This window comes from Pseudochaenichthys georgianus, chromosome 20, assembly GCF_902827115.2.
Source record: "Pseudochaenichthys georgianus chromosome 20, fPseGeo1.2, whole genome shotgun sequence".
In the NCBI taxonomy this organism is placed as follows: domain Eukaryota; kingdom Metazoa; phylum Chordata; class Actinopteri; order Perciformes; family Channichthyidae; genus Pseudochaenichthys; species Pseudochaenichthys georgianus.
In genome coordinates, this window is record NC_047522.1 from 13055174 (window position 1) to 13070578 (window position 15405).

Here is a 15405-nt window from a genome sequence, read left to right on the forward strand (position 1 = left end):
AATATTACCATTACAATATTTGCTAAAATTCTAAAATATTACAATTCTACAATGTTACAATTCTAGAATGTTGAATTTAGGGTCAGGAATGTAACGATTAAAATATTTGTTAATATTCTACAATTTGACAATTCTGGAATGTTAATACTTCAGAACATTTTAATTATTGAAATGTAAGATTCTAATTCTAGAATGTAGCGATTATGACATAATACAGGTCTAGAATTATGCAATTCTAGAATGTTAATTTTATGTTAAAGAATGTTACAGTTTAAAATATAAATGTAGGATTCTAGAAAGTTACAGTTCGAGAATGTTAACATCAATACAAAAATAATACAGTTCTAGTATGTTACAATTTTAGAATGTAAAGGTTTCTAATATGTTAATATTTCGAATATTTAGTTAAAAATATACAATGTTATACAATTCAATAATGTTTAGGTTATAGCATGATACCATTGAAAATATTTAGTAAAAATTGTACATTTTACAATTTTAGAATGTTAAGACTGTATTTCTAGAATGTAACAACTGTAAAATAATTAAAATAATAAAGACAGAATATTAAAATGTGAATTTCCAAGCTTCCCATATGTCCATAGACAATGAGCTTGAAAACTGCAGCAGATCTGAGCCATTAAAGTGGCTTTGAAGCAAGACTGTGACATTTAAAGAACAAATCACTAATAAATCCTTTTATAATTAACAACCAGAATGTATAGGAAATTAAACGTACCTAAGGTCACCTCCTTATACTTAGGGGTTTTGCTGCTATAGCCTTATTTGGTTTTGTGTCACCAGTAGCTTATGTTAGACAACTTAAGATCTTACATTTGGTGTTTTTGAATGAACATTCCAATAAAAAAGTGCATTATAAAGTAGTTACTGACACAAACACAATGTTATAAGAATTGTCCAGAGCTTTGCAATAAGGTTTACGGTCATGTGTAGCAGTCATTAGGTCTATATAAAAATCATTAGATGTCAAAAACTGTGAACTTTTATTTATAATAAAGCACAATGCTCTCTACAAATTGATGAATAAAATGCTTCATGCTTTAGACAGAAAAGACAGATCTTTCTGTTAAGCAAACCAACACCTTAGATAGCCATAATCTCACTTCAGCCCATCTTTCCTTAAATCAGAAAAGGATACTTGCAGAAGGTCTCCAAGAAGACCGGCAGATCCAGGTGGAGGAAACCAAACCGAGGGACAAAGTTGGTCAGACTCACTAGAAAAGACAAAGCACAAGGAGGTGTTACATTCACACGGTGTGGTTGACTTTATAATCACAGAAAGATCACAGGTTTGATCCAATCATCACATCTGTCTGAAACATGGGTCTGGGGTAGAGTTCTTCAGATTTGACGTGGCAACTCTACCGTGAAGTCAGAACCTCTGGCTCTTGGACTTGTGATGTGAATTCTCCGGCCGAAGCTCCTAAATAAACCATCAGTGTTTGACATCAAAGCTCCTGCTCTTCCCGTGTCTCCTTCATGAGTCGGGGACTCCCACTGCATTGCTACACAGAAGTTTCCCCCACACACACTGTAACTTACCAGCATACTGCAGGTGTGGTGGATACCCCACAAACAGCATGTGTGTGTTGGGTGGGTGTGTGACACGGATGAAGCGAGTCTGGTTCTCCAGAGAGGGGGTCACGCAGATGCTGGCGACTTCGGTGTGTGCGGTGCAGTCTTCGGCGGTACGACACACTTGCGTCCCCGTCACCATCTTTCGCACCGGCATGCAGGCGTACTGCAGTCACAGGATTACAGAAGAATACCAAATATAAATATGTGCAAGTTAAGTATATAAGTAAATGTAATTATAGGAGAAGTCAGTAGGGATTAACAGCTGTTGTTGGCTTTCTTGTTTTTCATTGCTGGTACATACACTTCATCCCTTTGTCTCTAGACAATGTATGTACTATCTTGTTTTCTTTTTTACATATCTTTATTCATGATAAACCTTTTTAATGTCGCACTTCTGATGTGTATTTATGAGGGGTTGTCCTGTAAAATTAGGTAATGGGCAAACAACATGTGTCATATTATCCAGCACTATGATTCACAATGCAAGTAAATTAAAAGGAATCTATTAAAAATGACACTGTAGTATAAAGATTATATTTTTATTATTTAATAATATAATGGTAAAAATTGATTTTGTGTATACTCCTATTGTATTGTTTTTTTGTACATTAAACTAACATGGCTACAAAGTGGAATGGAAATAGAAGTAAGTGAATCATGTGTGTATGTCACCTCTCTCTCTTTGCTATTAGTTCCCTGTGGTTTCATGTAGGAAAAGCAGAGATCTGTCAGGCTGTTGTTGCTGCAGCAGTCAAACGTTCCATCCAAACGCTTAAAGGCTAGAACAAAAAAGGGGGGAAAAAAATAAATAGAGAACAGAGACTGCTTGATTATACTTTTAACAGAAGATGGATGTCAAAGAGTTGTTGTTTTTCTGATTCTCAGTTGACAAATCTACTAGCACGAGACAATTAGACCTGGACAGAGTATCATCATTTAGATGTTATTAATAACTGCATATCTATCAATCTTTGATGCCAATCTTTTAATATTTTTTATTTATTAATATTTTATTTTATTGTTTTTAAATCTCACGACCGCCCTTCAAGCCAATCAGAATCGAGCTGCCGCTACTGAGAGTGAAACTGAGGCCCAATCCCAAACCACTCCCTCGACCCTACCCCTCCGTGATGGAGTGAACTCCGTCTGTAGCCACACTCGCAGCTCAACGAGGCTCCCTCCTGTCAGATGGAGGGAGTAAATACAGCAGCAAGCTTTGGGACGGCCTCCCCTCTCCCCGGCACAAACAGGAAATGCCGTAACTGTATGTAACAACGGTTTCAAATCAGCATCTCTTAGACAAAAAGTTTAAATGAATAACTCAAATAAAACTCCAAACATCTTTCATTGTGTTTCAAAGCTCTTTTAGTTTTAAACCTGATGTTTATAAGCTTCTTAGTTTTTGCAACGGTCTGTAAATATACACAACTTTATAATAAAATGCACACATTTACCTTTTTCTAGACTAAACACAGGTATGATCCTAAGTTAAAAACATATGAGGTTATCATGAGGTTGTTAACATCGCAGTTTATCAGTGGATGTTTGCTGGAACTACTTGTAAACAGCGTGTTTCCTGACGGACACACACAGCATGACTCCGGTCAGGTAGAGACTGGTCTCAAGTCAGCACCGCTGCAGACTCGCTGTTTGAGGGCTTGATAGCCCACTCCCCCTCCACACTCGTTGCTTTGGAACAGCCCTCAATATGGCGGACCCTCCGCGTGAACGCGCAAACGGAGGGGTAGGGTGTAGGGGGCGGTTTGGAAATGGGCCTGAGTATCTGCTCAGCTTTTGGAGCAAGTGAGAGCTAGTGAATATTTCGCTCTGCAGCTGGATGAGAGCAAGGATGTAGCAAATATTGTTGTTTAATATATGAATATAAATATGTTTATTGATAATATTACTGTTGAATATTATATATAATATTATTAAGGCATAAGTAGCTTTCAAAAATGCAAAAAATATATGTTAATTGTTCATATTACTGTTCAAAATTATATAATATTATAAAGACATAAATCACTTTAAAAATGCTTTAAAAATATGTTTACTGTTGAATATTGTGTTAAGAATGTTTATAACAGAAGACACAATCAATGTAATGAATGACAAACAAAACATAAATACACATTTTTTAGAAGAATAACTGATTATTAATTATTAATACAAATATATATTAAGAAAATTTATTAAGCTGTATGATTAATTTGTCATATTCTCCATCATAATTTACTCATCATTTAGAGGATAATGCTATATGGGGGTCCTTGGCATGGCAAAGTTTGGGAACCCCTGTCATACACTACATGACAACAGTGATTATCCTGTTGACTCCTCACACATCATTGGGGACTGACTGCGTACTCACGCAAACTAATGTACAAATTAAAATAGTGAGCAGCTTAATCCATTGGTAAGACAGCAGTAACATAAACATTATCAAAAAACAGGGAAGTTGATTTACAAGTTAAATATAGCCCCAGAAAGGATTTAGATTTAGCACTTGCTGTAGTAAAGGTTTTTATGGGACAGTGTGAAATGCTGCATTTATTAAAGCCCTTGATTAAAAGGAAAGTAAGAATGGAATTGAGAGTGATTTACTTTTACGATTAAACTGCAATTATTATTTTTGATGAATTGTTTGATTTATACAATGTTTATATTTGGCATTCTGGCTGGGAAATTACTGAAATGGTAATAATCCATGGATTGATTGACTAATCAATTTATCAATAAAGTTTTAGGTTCAATTATGGCACTATCAAAAGACAATTTTGCCATTTCTCGCTAAAATATGACCTCTAATGTGTGCCACTTGAAATGATTAACGCCACAAAGAAACAACAGGAGCTCTGATGGGCCAGCTGTTGATCTCTGACCTCACACATGACTTCAGCTAACAGCTGGCCAATCACAGCTCCCGCTGCTGCTCTGTGGGTTTGACCTTGTTACATTATTATTCAGTACACTGAGATTTTTTCTAACTACAAAAATGATACATGTTTAGGCAGGAGACAAATTATCTGAGCATGACAGTGTCCATAGGACAGTATTGAAATAATAAAAAATATTATTAAATCACTAAATGAATCACAGTTTTGAGGGGCTTAAGAAGCTAATATTTTAGGGATGTGGGCCTTGGGCGTAAAAAGTTGAAGAAGGAATGCTGAGTAACATCTTTTTAACGAAAAAAACCCCAACTTTCAACAAACTTGGTAACCTTGCAGGCAAATGAAAAGTAGAGACATACTGAAAAACCTCGTAGAGGTGTAACAATAACTCATTAGGAAGTTGTCGATTTAGAATTTCACGTGCAATTTTGGGGGATTTCTCACCTTTTCGGATGCTGTACTAACTCCTCTACATATTTAATTTGATACACATATTTAGTCTAGGGATGCCAGCGATTATTCGTTACAGTCTCCATAATCGAAAATTATTTTTAAAATTCGATTTTATTTAGTGGGGGGTGGCGGGCGTTGAATAATCGATTATAATTCGCCAGGGGTGTCCGATTTTCGATTTTGATCATGGTCAGTTTCTGGCATCACTAATTTAGTCAGTCCCATATAGATGAAACGACCTTGGGATGTCATGGCAGCTAAATTGCCCAATTTGGCACAACACAGGAAGTTCTTTTAACTCCAATAGATGTTAATTCCAGAAGCACTGCGCCTCCTCTTCATTGAGTTAAGTACTTTGGTAGAACCTTTTGCCCCTTTTCCATCAAACCAGTTCCAGTTTTAGCTCCGTGCTTGTGCTTTTCTGGTTCAGAACCGGTTCTTCTTTTTAGCCCCAGTTGTGTTTCCACTTCCCAGAGCCCGACTGGGGCTGCATCATGACATCACCGTTTACGTTGCAGATTTTCTCCCCAACGCCGCTCACAACAACAACATTACATTACATTTAGCTGACGCTTTTATCCAAAGCGACTTACAATAAGTACATTCGACCAGGAAGACACAACCTTGAAGAAAACAGTTGGGTTGTTGTGCTCAGCGCTATTGCTTGGTACAACTTGTATTTGCCGTACTCGCCATGCTCAGGTTAATCTCGCCCCCCTCCGACGTAAGCGTGAAGTATTGGTTCTTGGTTCTTGCCGGGCAACCGAGTGGGGCCAGCTAAAAACCTTTTCCACTGCGGTGGAGCCAGCTCTAAGCACCGAAAACCGCTTAATCAGGCTCTAGCCCAGAACCGTTCCTGGAACCGGTTTGGTGGAAAAGGGTTATTTGGGTGCAGAAACAGCACACTCACCTCGTCCGTGGGCCCAGCTTGGCTGCAGGCTGCTGCTCGGGACACAGTATCCAGTCTGTGGGGAGTGAGAGAGGTGAGACAGGCAGCTGCTCCAGTCCTCCACCCCCTTGACTGGACAGTCCTCCAGCCCGACCACTATGTCCCCAACTGACAGACCTCGGGGACCATCCGCTGCAGCGCCCTGGTTTAAAGACACAGCCAGATATCACATTTGGTTCAAATGGAGAAGGGTAAAAAAAAAAGTAGATGGATGTTTTTATGTCCTGCAATACTCGGAAAAACAATGTAGAGAAGGGATTGACCAATACACTTTCCTTTGCCAATGAATGCTTGAGCAATACCAACCAAATATCTCCTGCTAGTATGGCTGTGTGAATTACTGACTGAATGGATCTGCAAGGGGCAATGATTTAAAAAGTAATTAACCCTAACGCCCCGCCAATTCCACCCACATAAATAACAGCTATTAATTACTGGAACATTGGAAAACATGCTATAGAGAAGCAGTGACTTAGTGCTGGCAAACAGTAATGATTATTATAGATGGGTGCACAAAGACCAATATATATAATGTTACTTAAGGAGTAAATGTAAAGGAGGCTCATTAGGTTACATTTTTTGTCAACAAGAGGCCAACAAAAAGAATAAAACGTTTAATAACGCAATAAAAACCGGCTGCACTGACCTGGACGACCTCACTGACCAGCGCCCCCCCACCGGTGGAATACACGGGAAACAGGAAAATGGGCAACAGGAAGAGGAAGGCTAATGCTGCCAAACAGAGGACAAAGTTGTGCCACACTCCTAGAAAGGAAAATAGAAACATTTTACTTTTACATATATTTACAGTTACTAAAAAATAGTCCTGAAATCCCCTTAAGTCGGAGGGGCATACAAAGGATTTTAACTTCTCAAATCAGAATCAGAATTAGAAACAGGTGTATTACCAGGTAGGTGCATTTCACTTTGTGTTGTGGTGCATACATAAAATTAAAACCAAAATTAAAACACAGATAGCAAACTATTTGAAGAAAACTATAATAACATAAAAAATATAGCAAATCAAGCATCTAAATATTCAACAATATTTCAATTCAATCCAAAAGATTGAATTGAATGAAAAGTCACCCTCACACCACAGTTGTAACTATAGTCCTGTTTACATGTTCTGCACATATTTTGACAGGAGGATGTCGTGGCAAAACAGTGACCGCAGCTCACTAAAAATAGCCGTCTATACCATCTTAAATTACATATGAAGACGCATTCAGTGTCCCAAAACCGCTTGAGGAAATGTCTCATTGCTTGATGAGGTCAAGACACAACGTTTAGGCCTTACACACATAAACATGCAAAGCCATCAATCAAACATGAAGACAGCAGCATGAAGCAACCGGCTACACAAAGTCAGGAGAAAATTAATAGCTGAAGATAGCTTTAGAAAATTCCTTTCTCTTGGGAAAAAAAGATCCCAGCATGTTTTAAAAGTCACGCCTAAAGGCTGCGTATGTTTTTATATATTGATTTCATACAGTAAACAAACTATTAAAGTTGCATCATCTATCTCTACAGGAATACAAAATAAACATGTTAAAGGAGAACCGGGACCCCCTGAGGGCAGATAGAGCTCCGCTGTGAAGATAGAGAGAGAGAGAAAAAATAAACTCAGCATGCTGTTATGTCACCACTCTCCCCCTTTGTCATTCTCTGGTATGACTTGATAGGAAGTCTCAGTTTTGTGCCTGCAGTCACCACTCAAGTTATATTCTTGTCACATAAACAAAAGAAAAGTCTGGAGGAAATGTGTATCAAGTAAAAGATACAGATGATTTTAGAATAGCTCTTCACTGCCCTCTAAAGGCTTGTAAGCAGCATAGAGGAAGTAGCATATGATAAACAAATCATCTTGACATCCATGCTGCTTTTTTTGCAGGAATACCACTGATGTTTTGTGACAAATAAAATGACAAGGAGCATTGAGGATGTCACGAGTGAACTGATGAGTATGCTATTAAGAAGCAATTATTTGTATTCCACACAACACTTAACTGATGTTCATGAACATTTGTACTATCATTGTAGGTATAAACCTAATATGCATGTGTAAAACAATAATATAAATAGTGATTAATTAATGTTTTGATATCCCAATGTGGACTAGTGCATCAAAATTCAGATCGCAGTTAGCTTTCGCCTAGAAATGGTTTTCCACACACCTAATAAACAAAACATCATTTTTGGGGGGGGTTTTCCAGTGATAATACAAATACTATTTCAACTTGATCATTCCCTCTAGTATCAGGAATCACATCACAACTGTAATATCAGTTAAAATAATTAGAAGTAGTTTTTTGCCAGATTGTGCACCACTATAAAAACCCTCATAAGTTATAAGCAACAGCACAACTGACATAAATCAGAAGAAAAGTTAGCCGAAAAAAATTAACCATCCCTTTCTTTTCTCTGATCTTTTATCAGATTATTGAATAAACTTGACATAATATTGTTTTAGCAATAATTTAAATCATACAAGCCTATTTTTGCTGCTTTGAAGTGTACTGTGGCCTGTATCCATTTCAAAGCTTGGCCAGACTGCATTGAAAAATAATCAGCCTTTCACTATTAGTCTTATTCATGCGTGAATAACTGCCGACTCCGCCAATCAATTAAAATCAAATTTCCTTAATTGCAGAGCGGAATGATGAGTTGATGTGAAGCAGCTGCTCAGAACTTACTGACCTCAGAGCAACCTTCACTTACAGAAATGAGAATGAAACTAAATGCCTGTAATAATTGTGATTATTACAGGCATTAATAGCTGGCAAAATAACTTCCTGCCATAAGGAATGATCAAAACATTAATGTGTGGAGTCTTACCGGCACAGAAGATGCGGAGTTGCTGTACAGGCGATATGATGTTGAGGTGCGTTGTGAAGAGGTCCACAAACGCACCGGGATAAACGACAAACACAAAAATGCCGAAGCCGTTTACTCGCACTTGCTCCCTAGAAAAAAATATGACACATTAAAACAGTTCCAGAAGGGAAGGAGAGCACATCAAATGGCATTGAAAACATATTTGTTTTAACAACTGCTATTTATGTAGGATGGAATCCAAAATGAACAAACTATCTTCTGCCAAGGTTAGAGCAGTATTAGTTATTTCACAATATAAACTATTCTATGTTACTTGTTGCCTATTATTATTATTATTATTAAATAAAAAACTAGTAAAAGCCATCTTTTAATGGGCAACAGTATTTGATCAGATGCTAAAGTGCTCATAATGAAATACAAATATTTGGACAAGTTCACGGACGAGTATCGATTGAATTAATTCATTTATTCAATTCATTTAACATAAACTTTTTTCTATCTAATGTCTATTGGATTTGGTTTACCGGTTGACATGGTAACATATTGTATCCGTACAACATAAAATGCATGTGCGCACGATGATAACTGTGTGTATTTGTACAAAGAAAAATGCATGTGCAGCATGAATAAAAAAAAACTGAATTTCAATAAAAGGCCCATCTTAATTATGTTAGGGAGAAGTGTGTGTGTGTGTGTGTGTGTGTGTGTGTGTGTGTGTGTGTGTGTGTGTGTGTTTTACCTCAATGCTGCCACAGCGTGGCCAAGCTCATGTATGACTCCGCTGAGCAGTAGGGCCATGAAGAAGTAGGCCAGCTGACTGGTGGGCAGATTGATACCGGGGACCTAGAGACACAGGCATGAGAAAAGAAACACACAATTATGACTTACATAGAGACAAAACATGAACGCCAACAGTCTCCTCAGAGTGAATCATTGTTTTTCCTCTTTGATGCTAAGAAAAGTTCAAAATTATTTTAATCCCTTTTTAGGAGGATACTTTATTAAACTATGATATGTAACATACTGTATCTAGGCTGCACATTTGTAAAATAAACACAATGTTCTTAATACCAAGATGTATTAAAATCTTTCTTCCTACTCTTTTTTGTTCTTAAAATGTAATGTTTCAAGTTGTGCTGATGCTGTCGTTTTCTGTGTGGTCTGCATTTTTCTTCTCCCCTGGGCAGTGTACTGCATTAACTCCAGGCTGAGTACTCGTTTATAAATGGCCAACTAATAGCTTCCCATGAATACAGATGTCCACTGGGGGCTGTGCTCACATTAATGCATGGCTGTTTTAAATGAAATAAAAGTGAACATGAGAAATGTGCTAAATAAGAGCCCTTGTCATAATTGGGGGCATTCTTCACACTATCATTTTAAAATCAAAGGCTTTGTAGGAACTTTCAAGGACATTTAACGCTCTGAGCTCCAGTTAATCTCCAGTTAGACCCTGTAGCCTGAAAATAGATCCACACTGCTTTACAGGTTCAGTCTGTACATACCACCACCTGCAGGGTCTGCTGATTCCCCATCCGGGGGTTGTCTGAGGTCATCTGAGCAAGGGTCTGCTGCAGCGTCCTGATCAGCAGCACCACTGATCCCACCATGGCCACTACACCAAATACCAGACCACTGTTGAACCTGGGAAGAATATAAAGGATGGAATAGTGCTCAATCATTATGATTTGGTCAAACTTTGTGACCCTATACCAGGGGTGCCCAACCTTTTTTGAACCGAGAGCTACATTTAAAGTTGCCAGTCTGCCGAGATCTACCAGTCCAAATAGAGAGGCGTAGCCATTACTGACAGCCTACTACCAGGTAAATACCAGTCTATGGTAAATACACACTTCTACTTGTATAAAACTGACCTTTGTACAATTAATACTTCATAAAATACTGCAGATCCTTTATCTTACCTCTTTCTAATCTACACACATACAAGTATTTAACTGTAGTTACACAACAGTGTTGTTGATACAGAGTTGGAGTTGCCAAATTGCTAGAGGGCGTTGCCAAATTTCCCCATTTGTTCAATTACAGGATTTAACCATGAGATGGCGCTTCATTCACAAATACACAAAGACAACTGGGTGAACTTAGGTCTTCAATGTTTGCAGCTCTGCAGTTGTGTTTGCTGAAGAGCATTTAATCACTTATTTGTTATGGTTTTCACAGGCTACTAAAACGAAAAAACATAAATATTTTAGATCAAATAAAGTATATCTAATCTTATTATCTTAATTGTAATTCAATAATATAGTCTTTATATATTAAATAATCATAATAATAATAATAATGTAAATGTTTACACTTATTTTTTTTTATGCTCATACTTTTACCTTTACAATAGTTTGCTTTAATGTGCAGTATATTTTTTGTAATATTGTTGTGGTGTACACAGTTACAGTAGATCGAAGTAAATCAACTCATACATTATCACGTATTATACAGTAATGTGTATTATTAAGTAATATCATTATAGCACATTAACCCCATTATAGCAGATGCCACATTGAATGGATGAACACATTTATGCAGGGCCGCCCATCCCTACAGGCCAATCACGCAGGCTGCATGGGGCCCCGCCTTGCGCAGGGGGCCCCGCTCAGAGGGCCTCAGCTGCTGTGCGCAGTTCTCCACGCAGTTCTCCGCGCACCCCCCGCAAGAGTGAGAGTGTGAGGTGACAAGGGGAGCACGTCTGTAACCCGACACCGTTGCAATGAATCGACATCTGACCAATCACGGCTTTGATATGGCCACTAGTGCAGGTGAAGAGATGTCGGTGAAAAGACAGTTTCAGTCCGGAGCAAGCAAGAGGGAAAAAAAACAAAACATGAAGAAACTAGAGCATCACTCGAAGGTGGGTTATTGTATGAGTCAAAAATGTACAACTTGCGAATGTTGTATAAGTCAAATTGCCAATTGCCATATTAAAACATCAGCTGCAATTCATGACATGAAGAAGGCAGTCTCTGCATAGCATATAGGCTAATGGAGATGCAGTTATTTCCAGCATTCTTTATTTACCATTCATTCAAGTATGTTATGCCTAGTGCTGCGTACCGGTACGCCGAACCGGTACTTGGACTCGCAAAAAAACTAGCACTTACGTATATTCTGGTGTCTGTGGTTATTTAAACATTCCCTGATAAACGTGATTCAGTGTCAATAAATGAGTGCTAATCCCAGTGTGCTCAGTGTACAACATCACATGTCATTTCACCTTCGATTCACGGTTTGAAGACGTAGCATTTCCCCACATGCTAATGCTAACCGGAAGTGAAGAATTTTCAGAATAAAAGTATTAAGTAAATAGTGTGAACTTCCGGATTTTCAGAATAAAACTGATTTAAATTAAATAGTGTATTTAATTCAAAATTACGCCATATCAACATTGATTTTAATTTCTAACAGTATGTATGTACATCACTATGTATGTAGTATGTACTGTATAATGTAAACATTATTATTATATTGAACTTTGTAGTAGTTCACTGTAGTTGCTGTCATAAGTCATTTGTAGACTAAGTGGAAAAAAGTGTTTTTTTTACATTTGTACTTTTTAGAGAAATGTAGACACAAGTTGGAAGGGAGCACAATAAACCTGACGAGTTTGAATTTCAGTTGTTTATGAGTTAATTTCAATTGATAATTAGCTCACAATAAGTTCACTTTAGTTACTCGCACAACTTGACACAAGCCATGGGTTCAGGTCCGGACTTATAAGTCCGGACCTGAACCTGAACCTCTGGACTTGAGTCCGGACCTGAACCTGAATGTGAGTCCAGGTACGCAGCACTAGTTATGCCTTTTATCTGCTAATGTACAGGAGGAAGAGTGATAAACTGTCTGTCTAGTTGACTTACATAACAGTTACAGTTTACAGCCTAAAAAACATGGAGCATTTTTCCCCCTTTTATTCATTTTTATGTCAATTTGCACATTTCCTGGTGATGCTCAGCCTCTCCCCTTAACTCCTGCAGTCATCATCATGTCAACCACAACACAGAGAAATACTTATAGAAATGTGTGTGTAGTTGTTGATACATTGCTGACAGAGGGAACTAAGTTTGAATACAGATTTAAGAAATATCAGTTTTTGAGCATGTCATAAGCATGTTTTGTCTTGACTATATTACAACTATATTATAATAAAATAATATAGTATTTATATTAGGGGTGTAACGGTTCACAGAAGTCACGGTTCGGTTCATACCTCGGTTTGGGGGTCACGGTTCGGTACGGGTTCGGTACAACAAGGAAAAGCAAAAAATGTTTCCAAATGCATAATTTTGTTTGCTGTTATTTATTTTTATAACGTTTAGAACTCTAACATTTGGAATCATTAACTGTATTACACAGTTAAAAACAAACCACAAACGGTAACACACACTCAGATGGCCATATTATTTATATTGGCTAATGTCAAACTAAAAGGTTAATAAGCTGTACAAATAAAAATAATGTCTTGAAAATATTAAAATAAATAATAAGAGTGTTTCAATCACAATCAATAAAAGGCAATACAGAACTGTATAACATCTCCTGATGTCAAAATATAAAATAAATACAATGATAAATATAAAACAAAATAAAATCTGTACCTTTAGGAGCAATGTCTAACATGTGTAATTAACTTGAGTGTGTGAGGCCATTATGCCTAAATAAAGGTACTCAAGCTTTACTCTATGTTCAAGTTTTTCTTCAAAAAAGATGTGTTTGTCTACCTTGTCAGTAGTGAGGGCAGATCTGTTGGCGGTAACTATGTCACCTGCCGTCAAGAAAACCCTCTCGCTGGGGACTGAGACTGACTCGGATGTGATTGAGCATGTTTGACGTGTTACCATACCGCACCGCTGTCGAACAACGCCGACACACCGTCCTCGTCCGATGCACAACTCGCACCCCATCATTGTTGTAGTCCACAGGGAACCCAACATGTCCCCACACACCTGATTTAAAAGAAGCAGGTGGGTCTTCTAGCTCCTGTGTGTTGTGTGAACTCGCCATAGCTACTAACTGTTCTTCTTCATGTATTGTGTTCGTTTTGTTGCGTTTTGTTCTTGTTCTTCATTTGTTATTTACGGGCGGCTGGCTTTTAGGCGCAATACCGCCCCCTGGATTATATATAGTGTAATACTGCCCTGAGTGACAGACTTTTTTCCTACTCGTAAAAAAAGGCGTATTCGCCGTGTGACTGCATGTGCCGAACCATGATGTCTGAACCGTGACGGTACGGGACGAATACGGATACCGTTACACCCCTAATTTATATTATTGTATTGATTATGATTATTATTATTAGTAGAAGTAGTTTATTTGCATTCATTATATTTTAATCTTTTTGAGGCTAGTATTTGGCAGGAAATAGCCGTAAATTCACCTGTAAACGCATACTGAACGACATACATGCACTTTTACCATTTACCTCACTGTATAAAAAAGTAACTGTTGATAATAATAATAAACAGGAATTATATTTGCAAAGTAGCCTACTTTGTTTCCAAAACCTGTCGGTCCAAAACCTCATCTCACAATGTCGCTTGGGGCCCCAAGTTGGCCAGGGGCATTTATGCATCAATAAAATGCATTTATGCATCAATAATTACAACGGAGTATTTCTAAATATAAGTTGTACAAATTATATGTATTTAATACTAATAACATAATGATTCATTTGACTTTCAGATGATAATACTTTTCACTTGGGCTATTGACAATTTTGAATGCAGGACATTTACACATCTTTTTAGTAAAGTAAATAATCGGAATACTTCTTCCACCTCTGATTTTAACCTGTCACTGTTTTTAAAACTTTAAATAAATGTTTGATATTTCCAGAGACCCTTTCAGACCGGCAATGCTGCCCTGCATGTAATTCCGATCGGAATGTGACAATAGTCAGAAGTTTCCCATATCCCATAGACTTTCTCCACACATTCCAATGGGCAATTAGTTTTAAACAAAGAGTCCGCAACATAGGTTACTACAGTATCTCTTGTTAACAGAGGGGGGTTTCAGGGTTAATGAATAGTGGAAAATATGCAACTAGAAAGACTACAAATCCCAGAATCCCGGTCCCGCATGCTGGCTCTTACGGAACAGACTAAGGCGTATTTCCACTACACGGCCTCGCTCGGTATGGCTAGGCCTCGCATTTCCATTACAGTTTAGGAATTGGGGTAGTATCTATAGTAACGCAGTGTAGGCGGAGCCGTGACGTCATCTTCAATGAGAACCCCAGAAAAACAACACAGCCGTTAGCTGTTAGCACTCAAGCTCACAGCTCCTCATATCTGTTCAGAAACGAGACAAAAGTTAAACAAGTAAAAACCACAGACTGTCTGTCATGGCGAATACAGTCGCTGGTTTATTTATTTCTGTATAGGCCGTTGTTGCGAGTGTGGACGGTCGGAGCATATGCTGGGTTAGCTAAGCCGTTCTCCATTTAGACAACACACATTTTAAAAGGTTTTTCGCCTGCCGTCTGTCAGCAAACTTGTCAAAGCATTAATTCATGGTTTGTACTAACCGGTATCAGTATGTTGTTACTTCGGCATCATTTTGAAACGTGTATTACAATTAAATCACTTTCAATATGTTCATCTTGTTGTAGTTGTAGCCCCCTTGCCAGCGATTATCTCTAGTTTAGCATACTCAGCCTGG

The 15405-nt window shown here is 37.8% G+C and overlaps 1 protein-coding gene across 2 annotated transcripts in view; it reads right to left on the minus strand.

The window, feature by feature from the left end:
- The window catches only part of mbtps2 (membrane-bound transcription factor peptidase, site 2), a 28703-nt gene that overhangs the window by 4658 nt on the left and 8640 nt on the right, over positions 1-15405 (minus strand). Inside the window, exons 1-9 of one of the 2 annotated variants that reach the window (XM_071206932.1) lie at positions 11963-12121; positions 10239-10377; positions 9473-9576; positions 8734-8861; positions 6542-6660; positions 5857-6037; positions 2272-2378; positions 1564-1762; positions 1160-1235 (exon numbers count right to left, since the gene is read on the minus strand). In XM_071206932.1, the coding sequence (XP_071063033.1) occupies positions 1160-1235; positions 1564-1762; positions 2272-2378; positions 5857-6037; positions 6542-6660; positions 8734-8861; positions 9473-9576; positions 10239-10377; positions 11963-11991 (1082 nt within the window). In that variant the 5' untranslated portion in view covers positions 11992-12121. Of the gene's footprint in view, positions 1-1159; positions 1236-1563; positions 1763-2271; positions 2379-5856; positions 6038-6541; positions 6661-8733; positions 8862-9472; positions 9577-10238; positions 10378-11962; positions 12122-15405 lie in introns of those variants that run through there. The other variant, XM_034108847.1, reaches the window with a different exon arrangement.